The sequence below is a fragment of the Haemaphysalis longicornis genome, unplaced genomic scaffold, assembly GCF_048455015.1.
Source record: "Haemaphysalis longicornis isolate Haplotype H1 unplaced genomic scaffold, Haemaphysalis longicornis Haplotype H1 scaffold_6, whole genome shotgun sequence".
NCBI lineage: Eukaryota > Metazoa > Arthropoda > Arachnida > Ixodida > Ixodidae > Haemaphysalis > Haemaphysalis longicornis.
Genome location: NW_027526407.1, coordinates 45,085,945 through 45,099,568, shown reverse-complemented (window position 1 = coordinate 45,099,568; position 13,624 = coordinate 45,085,945). Strand labels below are relative to the sequence as shown.

At 44.6% G+C, this 13,624-nt stretch overlaps 1 protein-coding gene across 1 annotated transcript; it reads left to right on the top strand.

The window, feature by feature from the left end:
* The first annotated feature begins 7,451 nt into the window (after positions 1-7,451).
* Positions 7,452-12,847, top strand: LOC144141526 (uncharacterized). Its single transcript, XM_077673072.1, has 5 exons — positions 7,452-7,663; positions 9,875-10,032; positions 10,715-10,788; positions 11,518-11,598; positions 12,519-12,847. The coding sequence occupies exons 1-5, from the start codon at positions 7,556-7,558 to the stop codon at positions 12,650-12,652; spliced, it is 555 nt and encodes a 184-aa protein (XP_077529198.1). The 5' UTR covers positions 7,452-7,555; the 3' UTR covers positions 12,653-12,847.
* The last annotated feature ends 777 nt before the right edge of the window (positions 12,848-13,624 follow it).

Here is a 13,624-nt window from a genome sequence, read left to right as displayed (position 1 = left end):
CGATGGTCGTTAGCGCTGCAAGAGTATGACTTTCATGTGGAGTACATCAAAGGAAGGGAGAATGTAGGCGCGGACTTTATGAGTAGAGTAGCTGCTTAAGCAAAGGTGTACTCACTATTCAGGGTTAGGGCATCGAACGGGTTAATTGTTGCATATGGACTTTGTGTGTTTGTTATCAATGGACATTGAACTCTTTTAGTGTGGTTACTATCAACGGGCATTGAACTGTGACTTTAAACTGGGTGATGGACTCTGTAGGTGAACTCTGTATGTTAGAGTAGAGTGTACTTGGACCTTTTGGGGCTGCAAGACAGCATCTGTGAGAGAAGACTGGACTCCCCTTGTGCTGAGAAGAGGCAGTGCTTCGTCAGGATCCATTGAGTGGGCATTTCCCATGCAGCGAGTGCGCCGTTTTTTGGGAAAAAACGCTTAAAAGGGGGAGGTAATGTCATGAGCAACCTCCCGTTGGGGTAAGAGCATAGATACGAGAAGAAGAGGAGGAACGAGGCGAGCGTGGGGGAAGGAAGAAGACGAGAAGACCAGGCGACGCTCATGGAACCGACCCCAGCGTGATCGGGGCCTGACGACGCCTCAGGCATAGTGACTGGAGCTCCAGGCTGCGATCCTGGAGGGAGACCCCGCGGCAGCGCACCGTCGGCGACTCCAGACACGAGAACCAGCTGTGCTACAGGCGGCGACGCTCGGGCTACGCTGCGACACACCACAACTAGGGCTACACTCCCTTGGCTGTTGGCAGCGCCGGCTCGGCCACGTCTTGCAAGCCTCTTCGAGACGCGACCGTCACTTTGACTTCTGCGCCAAACAGGAAGACATCTGCTGCAACGTGAGGCGACGCCTTCGTTCACAACTTTTAGGCGTGCTCGAATTGTTAGAACACTTTGACTGTTTACGTACTTGTCGTGTGCTCCTAAAGATAGTCCCAGTCAATTAAACGGTTTTTTCTGTGTATCCTGTCTACTTGGTGAATTGACGTGACACGTATATACTATTCTAAGAACGACGAATACAATGCTGATCGGATCTACAAAAGCAAATATTCCAAATGATCGTTTATGCATCAATGTTCACCTTTCAGGGTATGCTGTAGCCGAGTCTTTTCAGCTGCCTTATATACTGGTAAGAATTAATTTGGGAGCAGGTGGACCACAAAGCGCAAACGATTGCACCTTTCTGGTCTAACAGAAACGTTATTGGCCGTTTAATAGCCTTCCACCCTCCGACTTGCGAGATAATCTACAAACCAGAAATGTTCTCCAAGCCACCACTTGAAATGCAATTTTCGGCCGCTATACTTGGGATGCTGCCAATGTCCAGTTCTACCGGGAGTGACGACAAGACGTTTTGCAGATCGTAGGTGCAAATCAGTATATTTTCTCACTGAACATGACAGCCAGTTTGGCCTAGGTATTTACGCCCTTCCTGTCACTGCGAGCATTGTTGAGACGAGCGCACAAATAGCATAACAACTGGGCTACACGGTCGTTTCAAAGGCCTTCGGGAGGCCGTTCAACCGATTGTCTGTCGAGTGCCTCACTGTAAATACATACGGGGACGGTTGTGGGCGAGAGTGGAATTGTAAATTGAAAGTTACCGTGTAGCACACGCATAAATCAACAGCCCAACTGGCCTTAAGTCTATTTGAACCCTGGATGGTCGGCAGAAGATCATAATATAGCGTTTGTGTCGGCTTCCAGCTGATGTGCAAGCTACAGTGGCATAGCATATTGTGCATACAGTTTAATATCATTGTTGCGGATGAGGTTAATCATCTAACTGCTTTATTGTACTCCAGTGACCCCACGGAATGCATTTCTCAAATGAACACATGTCATCGCAAGTCGGAGCCATAAACTATAGGGGTCAATGTACTCTGCACCACGCACACAGTAGACGCACGCTTCCAATTCCTCCAACATGAGCATCCATGCCTAAACGCGCCTGAATAGTTAAATATGACCGCCGTTTCTTTCCGGTTATCATGTGTATGTATGTCTTCGCATTGCAGGACACGGGGGCAGCTACCTTCGTGCGGAAATTGAGCTCAGATAAACGGCTTTGCAGGCATATTGCGTGTCCGACGGGTGTCCTCTTTGCAAGTATGCGTTGAAGCAGAGTATATTTTATACACATCTTTCGTTTCTCCGCGTGATATATCGGTCTGGTCGAAAACACAGCGATGCGGATGCACTGTCCACACGTTTAGAAATAAATAAACAAGTAAATAAATGCAGTAATCCCTTATTACCTCGACGTCGTTAAATATGCTGGTCATTTTGAGGTAAGCGGAGCTTCGATAAGCGAAATGCCAAAAATTTCCCGCCAGTTTACCAAAATAAGAGCCAATGCTGGTAACAAAAGCTCCGGTCATAGAGTTTCACACAATAACAATTAGAGAGGAATCTGGCGCTGCGATCGTCCGTCGCAATGGGTGTGATGGGTAGTTCTGTATTCGTAGTGGCACTCGTTTGCTTGCTGAAGCTATTATGGATTGAATGGTGGAGCCAGTTTCGTTTTCGTTTTTGACTTGCATGAACACTTTTTTTCTATGTTGGAAGAACCGTTCAAAAATACGTTTCTCCTTGAACTGAATTCCGCACGCGCACTCCACGCCGCCCTGAGTGGGCGTGTTTTGAAACTATATTTGTGAATCGGGTTGGTTATGAATTTATTGCCGGCAGAGCGAGCACGAAAACACAAATTACTGCGCTGTATGCGGAGAAGTTGCCTGCGAATTAGGAGTTGCAGCGCTGTTCATTCAGAAGAGCAATGTATTTTCGAAGACGACGATGGTTGCGAAAAGCTTGCAACATCCACAATTTTCATGCGAACGCCGGCTTTTACGCCCTAGACCACAGTAGCGGCGGCTGATAGGAACGCAGCTTGATGAATGTCACTAATTCAGGCTAAAATAACTTCTGCAAAGGTAACCGATTTCTTTTTTTAGGAGCACGAAGCTTTTATTAGTATTAAAGTGGAATCCCCCTAATACGTCCCCCGGACATACGACGACCCGCTTCTTACGACGGATCACCGCCATCCCTGCAAGCTCCCTTTAGTAACAATGCAGTAAAGACCCCGATGATATGACGCTCGGGTGCACGCTGTCTGCTTCATACGACGGATTTTGACGCGGATAAACCACTGTTTCTCGCGCTTCGGCGCCTCGTCCCGACCTTTTTTATTCTGAACCCCCTTTGACACTGCTTGATTTACAAAGGTCGGCATGCGTGCCAGGCCACTTGCTGAACAGACGGAAGCAAGCAGGCGGGGTACTCGTGAGCAGTATTTAACCTTAGACGGCCCCACGCAGTAGCAGTACGCCAACGCGCCAACCACGAGAAGTCGAAGTTCAGGTAGCAGGCGGGCCGCCAATTTGAAGCTCCCATCGAGCTGCCGACGAATGCGAAAACACATTACAACGCAACCCCACGGCAATAGCCGAGCACCCAGCTTTCCCCGCCCGCTCGATCCAAGTTCTTCCTTTGACGATGCTCCCTCTCCCTACATCTCTGCTCTCTGCTTACCAGGGTCTTCCAAAGCAGCCTTATAACTCTGCTCCTTTCTTGGCTAAGGCGCCTCGAATCACGCGTGTCTGCTGCAAGGGCGGAGAGACGTGTACTTTGCACCGCTTTTTTACGTCACTCGCTGGCTGCCGCAGCAAGTCACTGTAGCAAAAACGAGCTATCATTTTCGCCGAAACAAGGTTTACTCGCGAAGTTAGAATCATCTTTTCTATTTCGCTTTTCTGGGTCTTGTGGGAAACGAAAACAGCTATGTGTTTAGCTCTTTGACCCAATAGCGACGGCATGGTACCGTTCAAACCTTTACGGGAATGCCGTGTTTTTTTTTTTTTCATTTCCGCCTTGAAATATCGGTCGTTTCGCTTATCCTTGGCAGTTGCACAGTCACTTTTCCCACTACCAATTTCCTCGACAACGTCGGCCTTATCTCGCTCGCGCAAGGCGCGGGGCTGGCGGGCTATAAATAGCGCCGGACAGCACGGGTGAGGTGGCAGCACGGCTGTCGCATAGCGCGATGCAGCACTTGGCTTGCGGGCAAGTTCAGACGCTGTGGAGGGGAGGAGCCCATCTTTCTGTTTTTCAATTTGGGATTTCAGTAAAGGTTCGCAAATAAGGCGATAACGCGCTAAATATAGTATTTTAAATAAATTCGGAGCCCACCTTTCGCGTGAGACCATCTACTAAGCTTGCAATTGCCCGAATCCCGGTCATACGACACCACGGACATACGACGCTTTCTCGCGGTCCCTTTAAAGTCGTATTATCGGGGTTCCACTCTAAGAACCACAAGCGCGGAAAGTTTTACAAATAGTTGTGAAAGTGCGGGTCCTGCTGTAGTTGGCGGTAAATGGCAAACCTACTGTACAAAACTTCCTCGACTCCGCGTGTGCTTTTTATTTAAATGCGCCATTTTATTTCGTACAAAACCAGTTTTTGGTCACTAATGTTCTTGTTCGCCATGTAATCGGTAAACGGCGAACCGGGCAATAACAGATTTTTTTTGTTAAAAACAATTTGCGGAGTCATGGGCCCGTTGCGATCCTACGCAATCCGGTTTCAAAACTACCCATCATTCTCATCGATGCGTAAGCGCCTCCTCGGAGTTCGCTTTGACAATAGCACCAGTTTCTTCTCTAGCTAATATTGTATGAATCTCTATTGCTCAGGTGACTGCACAGGGGAGCTTTCCGGCTTTTTGTTGTTGCGGAAGAAAGAACTGCGTGATGCTCGCCTGTTTCGCATTCGAATATGGTCCCAGAAAAGCGTTCGCGAGCTGCTCAGTGCAACGCATCAATTGTTGATCGCCACTGCTTCATTCCACTTTATTGCGTAGGATGGAGCGGCATCTTTGTTGTTTCTGTCGTTGTAAGAAATTCTGAAGGCTTCTCTTCGTTCTTATGATTAGCTGCATCGTCCATAGCTCTCTCCAACCATGTAGGCGTCGTACAGCCTTCCGGTGACGGGAACAGCGGTTTCGTGCAGCGAAAATTTGCCGTTCACAACCGCGTTCAGCGCGAAGTGGGAACTAAGCATTAGAACGGAGAACTTATCCGCTGTCTGTCACGGATTTTGCCTGGTGTCCTCGCTGTCAACATTTCTATATATCCGTGGTCCCCCCAAAAAACATTGCGAGATTAGAAGGGCACATATATAGCCGCTATGGGAGGCGAATGCACGGCGAAATACAGTTTCGACTTAACATATATTTCGAGATATCCGAGTTCGAGTTAACGAGGGATTACTCTAAGTAAGTAAGTAAGTAAGTAATTAAGTGAAATAAATAAATAAATAAATAAATAAATAAATAAATAAATAAATAAATAAATAAATAAATAAATAAATAAATAAATAAATATATAAATAAATAAATAAATAAATAAATAAATAAATAAATAAATAAATAAATAAATAAATAAATAATTAAAATAATGAATAAAATTATAAACAAACAAATAAATAAAGAAGGTGGACAATACGCCTCAGAAGATACAAGCGAACACAAACATGCCCCACTAAAAGCAAAAAGGCAGGCCCTCGTTGCAGCTAACCCTTCCTCCAACCTACACTACCGTAACAGGTACTGCATGAATGACAAGTACATTTGAGAATATGTCCCTCTCCTAATGTACACGTATTAGGAATGGACGACGACATAATCACAAAGAACCTGCCATTAGACACAGTGAACAGCTTAGCTTGAAAAAAAATCTAGTGCCTTTGTCTACTGCCACGGGAAAATGGATGTCCTACGAAGCTGGGTTCAGTCCAAAAACTGCACGAAAAATATTTTTTTTGTAAATTTTTTGTAAGTGCGATTGAAAATACATTCACTACTGGAATATTTTAGCGCACAAGCATGGACATCCCGTTTTCCTCCCATAGAAGCCCACGCATTGAAGGCGGGCGCGAATTTTACAATATTTACAACTTTCATTGCGAACTATGAAATTAAAAATAGGAAATAAAACTCCGTGTCATTTCAATAGTACTTCAGCGGCTAATTGTCGTCTAATTTTTTTCGAGCTTGTCTTGCGGGAACAGAAGGTACAGCCGTTTACTATAACCATACTTACTCCACAGATGGCTCTGTATTCGCACTCGATGGCAATTTTGACGCTTACAACTTCACTGAGATCCACCTAATTATTACGAGTAAATGAAACTTAGAGCAATGGTACAATCGTCTTAGCGAAGAATTATAGCACGAGTTTTGCAACGATGTGAAGAAAAAATTGAGAGCTACTGGGAATTCACGTGAAAGTTATCTTCGGGGCATCATTCAAAGTTTTTATCGACGCGACTTTTGTACCCTAATGTCACATACAGAAACCACTGATTTACGGGTCGCAACAAAATTTAATGCTTTCACAATTGCACTAGTAAGCACTCCTAAGTGTGATGTTTATTACAGCTGAAAGAATTGAGGGGGGAAAGGTGGTTGGCCCGAGTGTTTGGAATTTTTTTTTTCATTGTTGGTTTATGCAGGGTCACCGTTTATACAACAAACCATGACACTTCCAAATAAAATTGCCGGAGCGTGGACTGGTGGGCAGGTCCGAGCATTATCACTTTGCAAAACGGCGAAACGAATCATAGTATACGCGGTCTTATAATGGTCATGTCGGGGCAGGTGTCGTCGCTACGTTTTTCCCAGCACGACACGGAGCCTCCCCTGCTAATCCTCCCAGTCCCGTAATTACGTGGATAGGACAGAGGCAATTGCGTGTACAAGCTTATCTGTGAAATAGGTATTACACGTGCCTACGTTTTTTTATTTTATAGAAGGCTGTCATACGGGCAGGACAAATACGTTTTCATTTCAACATTTTCTTTGAAGCATTGCTCGTAGATACCTGTGATAAGAGTGCACAACAGGCACGCTAAATTGAATTGCTGTCTACTTCTGGGAATGAACAGAGCCAGCTGAATATAGCGATAGAGTATGGGTTGTGATTACAGCAAGAGCGTAGCAGGCGGCGCTCACACTGGTCCGATCGTTCTGCGCATGCGACTAACTTTGTTAATTTCGCTGTTTTCCCTCTCAATAATGGGCCTTCACATTCGTCGGTGAACGGTCCCACAATAATTTAAAGATGGGCAACTGTACCTAGCTGAGCAAGTTTTACAACAGAATAAAAAAACATGAAAAAAAGGAGTGGGTATACAAAAGTAAAAAAACCTCGTGATGTCAATGACCTGGCCGAAAACTGAATTTTTATATTTGGGGTCACTCAAATGGGACGCATTTTGGGACCGCAATTCACCTGTCAGTAAAGGGAATGGTATCTTGAAACGGGAAATTTCATGCCAACGAACGGAGTTGAGGTGATTAGTGTTTGGCAGTCAGGATGTTAGAAACGCCGGATATATTTTAGACTGTTTGATGGCAGCTCACAGGCCTTTAAGAGTGATCTTTCTAGAGACACAGGTCTGATTCATGCAGCCAGTACAGTGCAGTATTTTATGCACACACCGATTTATTTTCAAATCTCAGCGATTATTTTACTGTAGTAATGCCACAGCCTCTCGTTTTTGCTTTGTACCTACTCTTTCTTCACACGGCTGTATCTCAGTACACCGAAGAGAGACTAGATCTGCAAGCTTACCAAGACCAAGCCAAGGTAAGTTTTTACAACTTTCCTTGTGAAGAAGTACGAATTGGGGACCGTAATTTGGGCACCCGGAGTGCCCTGCAGCAATTGAAAATTTCGTTGCGCGGGGCGGGGCAAATGTTAATCGTCTTTGGGTTGTATCATGCTAGAGAGTACAGGGTCGGTGCGGGGGGAATTGGATGCTTTAAGAAAGTAAGAAAAGGGACAAATCAGGGTGACAAAATCTTCGTCCGAAATTGGTGGATTTGTTTTCATTCACTGAAAACAGTACATGGCTGTATTGGTACATTTTGAGCACAGGATTATTCGAGGTTGGCAATTATCCCACGCGAGCAACGGCTAACTGCGCGAAAAAGGGACTTTGGTCTTTCGATATATGTACGCACGAATGTTCGTACAAGTCAACTCCTTCGGCGCAGTACAATAGACAGGCTCCGCAGCTTTATAATAACGTCAGCGCGAATTAAACTGGGCTACTCCAGAATTTTCCAGCAATTGTTTTCTTAAGAGGGCACTTGTGTTATAGCAAATGCGTTTACTGGTATATGTTCGAAGCACAGGTTTAAGCAATTTGCTGCTGTATTTTATTCTCAAATATAATGGTTTAGGACTTCCCCATGAACCTTCTTGGGGACATATTTTCTTTCTTTAAAACGGTTCACGCTGCCTCATCTATTTATGCAATTTGAATTTTCAGGATATGTTTGTGGCGCTCGACCGCCCGACAGTTAATAAATAAGTCTAGGAATACTAAAACCATTTGGTACGCGGATATCGCAAACAATATTGGCATGCACACAAACCAATGCGCCCTTTATACGCCTTTTCCAGTTGTTCGGGCCCTTTACTGTCATATGCTAAAATTTAGGAATTGAAAGCGCTAAAGGCACAAAAGAGATACTAGGAAGTCGGACCCCTTTATTTACCCCGTTCTGCACTAATCGAACCTACACTGAAACTTTAGCTGCTATCATTATGCTTAGGCTTCGTTGTAGGGCCACAGGCTTCCCAATTGGCTTTGCCAAGAAAGCAAGGCTACGTTAGCGCGGACCACTTTATTTACCCCATGCGGCACTAATCGAACCTATTCTGAAACTTTAGCTCCTATCATAATTCTTAGGCTTCGTTATTTGTTGTGCCGCTGGCTTTCTAATTGGCTTTCCAAGAAAGCAAGCCTACGTTAGCGCTATGGCTTCCACGGTGATGACTCTGCTAGAAAAAAGTGGTGTTTGCAAGCCAAAAAAAATAGCGAAGCTTGCACTAGTAGTGCAAGACTGGAGAAACAGCAAACCTGGCGGCCCCTCTCCCTTCGTCGGAGACGCGGCTGTTGCACTTCACATGCAGCGTGCCCATGCGCAAGCCTGGACTACGCCACTTCAACGGAGCCGTTATACCATGTGTTGCGCAGTGACGTCACGGCTTGACGGGTGCCGTTGACGCTCGGCGGAGCCGTTACTAGGCTAGTGAGGCGAGCGCGAAGCTACGCACATCTACGCCAGGCGTTGCTAGACAACGCAAGGTTATGTCATCGCTCCGCGTGGTTTTCTGGTGGGTCGGACGGATAACCCTAGCTTTAGCAGCTCCGAGGTTAAAATTCTAATTGCGATTTACTCAGTTTGAAGAACCTAAAAAATCTAGAAAATATTCTGACAACGAAAAACAAGAGCTGAATTGAAAACAAGAGAGACATACTGTAGACGGGGCAACCACATTGAGAAGCCATAAACACGACATAAAGCTTAGTTTAATTTAAAAGAACCTCTCTGCTAACTACGCAACTCTTTCCAGGCAGTGATACAAAAGGCTAATAATCAAATATTTATCAGTACTTCAGCTTCACTATAGCATCAGGTGGTCTATTCAAACAGAATTAGAGGTAATACTACAATTCCGCACTCATATTGGTTCCATTGGCATTACAATTCCACGAAAATTCCTCGGACTTCATAACAGAGGGTGAGATCGTGGCTCTCGAGTCGTGACTTTTTCATTTGTTTTGTGAAAAAAAAATTTCTTGAACATTTCGTTGAAATTGCCTTCGAAGGCATTAGGTTGGTGTAGATTTTTATGAAACCCAACTATTTTTATTTTGTTTTCACGGCACCTCAAGAAAGTATGCGACGAGAGGCTGGACTCTGTACGCATTAATTCCTATAAAATAGCGGCTGAGACATTCTTTAGAACTTTTGTTCTTTGCAAACTCTCACACAACTTTTGCAGTGTTTCCCACTTCAGGAGAAATGGTACAATGTGTACCGAAACTTCGAGTACGACCCAAATTTTGGCGGCACAGCCAAATGCGTGGCGTTTGAAGAGATTGGCCCTTACGAGAACTTCACAGCTCTCTGCCAATCTACATACTTGCCAAACCAAAAAGGGTGAGTGATATATCTGTGTAAATTACCCACTGAGAAAAGTCAGCCTTGTTTCTCATGTGTAAATCGTATGTTGTCATCGGGCTCCAAATGTGATGCACACCCTGATTTTCTTGGCATGCCCCATGAACTCTTAAAGCGAAGCGCCAGTGTTCTCATGGATGGCACCTGTAAGGCGGAAACGCCCTGCAGGAAATCGAAATTTCTCTGACGATGATGATGAATGATGGTACGTGAAGTGAACGAAAAAAAAAAACGCTTCAGGGGCCGGAATCAAACCTGTGTATATCTAGTTATGAAGCCGGCGATTATCCGATTGCTCCCCTATACATGGTCGAAAGTCAGTCCAAACTCTGAAGACAACCACAGAATCCGTCATAACGAAGCTTCGCGTTCACCTATAGTCGCTGTCAGAAGGAGGGGTGCATGTTTTTATGAAAGCCTTCGTGAAAGCTTTGTCATATTTGCACAAATGAGTATAGGTAACGAGTGCCTGCTGTTCCGCTAGCAAAATGTCGGTCAATGGTTGTACTGGTTGGTGTATGACAACCCATGAAAATTCAATTCTTATGTTCGCGTTGTTTGGTGGTCAAAAAGTAGGTCTTGTTGCACTTTGACAGTTCCTGGAAAAACGTATATGTATTGTAATAAATAACAAAACAACTAACCAGATCTTTTATTTCAGGGAGGCCGTGCTACATCTTGAGTCGACACCTGGATTTACAGCTAAGAACCTTCTTCACTTAACGCCAGTTGGATGTAAGTGTAGTGCCTTTTTTGGCTAAATGTGACAGAACATTGCATTATGCAAATCGATTGTTCGGCGTTAGCTTTCCTTATAGCTTCTGATTCCTAGTAGTTTAGTTTTCTCAAAATATCATAGGCTTCTTTTTGATGAAATATTAAAAATACTAGCCAAATATGTAATATTTTCACTCACTAGTAAACTGATTTTCCGACTACGTCTGCAAATAGACTCCACATGGCCTACAGCACGGCCTAAAGCAAGTCTCGTGCACAAAGAAGGTCGTGAGAACCAGCTGTTGCAAGCAACGGACGCACAAGATGCCGTTATGTTAACTCTTCAGAGGTAACTTTGTGTGCGATGATGATGACAATTCCCCGAGATGGCAAAGCGCTGACATGTACAGTTTCACAGACAGCGCTACTTAATGTTAGCGGCATAGCCGCATAAAATGCTGCCTACTGAACGATTCATTTGTCGTCGGCCTGGCGCAAAAATTGTTTAAAGTACATTTTTTAAACTATACATACCAATTTCTCGCATACTCGAAGATTCCACGTGTGTATACCGTTGCTACGTTAAAATATATTCTTTCCCAATTCACTCGTTCCTCAGGTTTAGGTCCGTTCGTTAAAAATCATCGCCACCTTCGTAGTACCATTTAAAGTAACTGCTTTCAACAAAGTGCCCTGCGCGGTTTGGAGGCATATGACACCGTTGTGACTCTCGTGCTTGTGTTTCAGCAAATGAAAGCTTCTATTTGCTGCTATTGTATAGCGAGTGTTCAAGCTGCCATATCTACCGACATCCTTATATTGACAATGGTGAGTAAAATCCAAAGAGCGATATATGAGATAGTCAAAATGCCCACGATCATTGTTTTTATGAATGAAGTTGTCACCATCCTACCCGTCTTTGCAATTGTAGGGCAACGCATGCATTTGAAGTTATTAACAGCGGAGCTGTTGTTACTGGCCGTAAGTTCGTGGGCACTGAAAAGTCCCCGCGAGGAACGTTATCGCGTAGGCCTCGCGCAGCTGTCGCATTACCCGCTCTACAAGGGAAACACACGTGATAGCGGCCGCCGCAACACTCGTGAAGGGTGTGCGCATGCGCTAAGTATTGTAGGAGAGTCCTTCGCGCAGGAGCTCACATCGTCGTGTGCATGCATCGGGCTAGACACATCGCGTGCTACGTCTTCGCAGTTCTCGGCATGGCCCGACCGCGGAATGTTCGCCTGACCGCGGAACAGGCCGCGAACCGAAAGGCAGGGCGTGCTACTGAAACTAGCCCTGTCTCCATCAATTCTCCCGTAGAACAGCTTCGCGATTCAAGTCTTGGGCATGAGTGCAAGCTTCCGTAGGTTTTTTTGGGAACACGTAGCAGTATCACTACCGGTCGTATTTTTGATTCTAGGATCCAACCAGTGAGCATACGGAAGTCACGAATAAAGCTCGAAAAAAAAACCTGCGAAACACAAAAATGTAAATGACCTCAAAATTTCGCGTTTATTAGGTGCCAATCTCACGTGACTCGCGTCGGTTCAAATTGGTTTATTAGCAGCAATTGTTCTTTTTTTCATTTTTCAAGCTACAATCTCCATCTTATTATTATAAAAGCTATACTATCTGATAGCATTCGGCATATACAGTCTGCTTCTTGGCCTAACGAATTTTCAATCTGGCTACAGTGCATATATTCTGCATTTTTTCCAATAACTTGTCTACATTTTTCGGAATTTCAGGAGCAGGCTGCAGCTACTGGCGCGCAGAAAGTGTGCTGAATGAGGAAGACCCCTGCTGCGAATTTATTTTTGACTTTTACTGCGGACCTGGCCCGAAATATTACATCTCTGATGGATGTCCTTCTCAGAATTGAAATTCTGCTTTGCCGAAGAATTTCTTAAGGTCGTTTACTGCGAATAAATTGTTTGTTACCGGTTTTTTCCCACCTAAGTTGTTAGTTTCTTCTGTGCTGTTTTTTCGAGTGGCTTTTATCGTCATCAACGCTCTCCTGTTGTTATGCTTGGATTTCGTACAATACCGTGGAAATAAAGATTATTTCGTCTCCTAATGTGTGCTGAACTCGTAATGGTCCTATGGGCTTTGGAATTATTCTCGAAGCACGGCACGGCGTAAACGATTTTTTGTGTTGTGCATTGTCAGGCCTAATACTTCTCTAGAAGACCAATCGTCATTTATAAATTTCTGAAGGCACGTTTAAACGTGAAGTTAAGCTTGTGTACCGAGACAAGAAAGGCAGTTTTCAATAACAAAATCGGAAATTTCGGAATGGTTGCGCTTTTGCACCTGAAAGAATGGAAGTTTTCATAGCGACAAAAGGGGAACCGAATGGTTATTAAAAGTGAAATGAGTGGGTTTCACGCGGAAAACCCACGTGAGGATAAAATAACGTGAAAAAATATTAGTTTCATGAACTTAGACTGAATTATCGGTATTGCACTTGCTATCTGTGCTTACAAAATTGCTCGCAATATTGATTGATTGATTTATTTATTGATTGAATAATTGTAGGGTTGAACGCGCCAACGCAACGCAGGCGATGAGGCGCGTCGTAGTGGAGGGCTAAGGAATTATTTCAACAACCTGGCGATCTTTAACCTGCGCCGAAATCTCGTACACACGGGCGTTTTTGCTTTTCACCCCCATCAGAAAAGCGGCCGCCACCAGAAAAGCGGTATTGCACTTGCTTTCTGTGTATAGAAAATTGCGCGCAATACAGTGTGCATTGTTGGTTACTATCGTTCGCTCAGGGAGTTCGAAATGACTGAAATACTTCGTTCTTTTTTTACGATTGCTCGAAGGCCCCAAAAAGCAGCTGCCTGCTGTA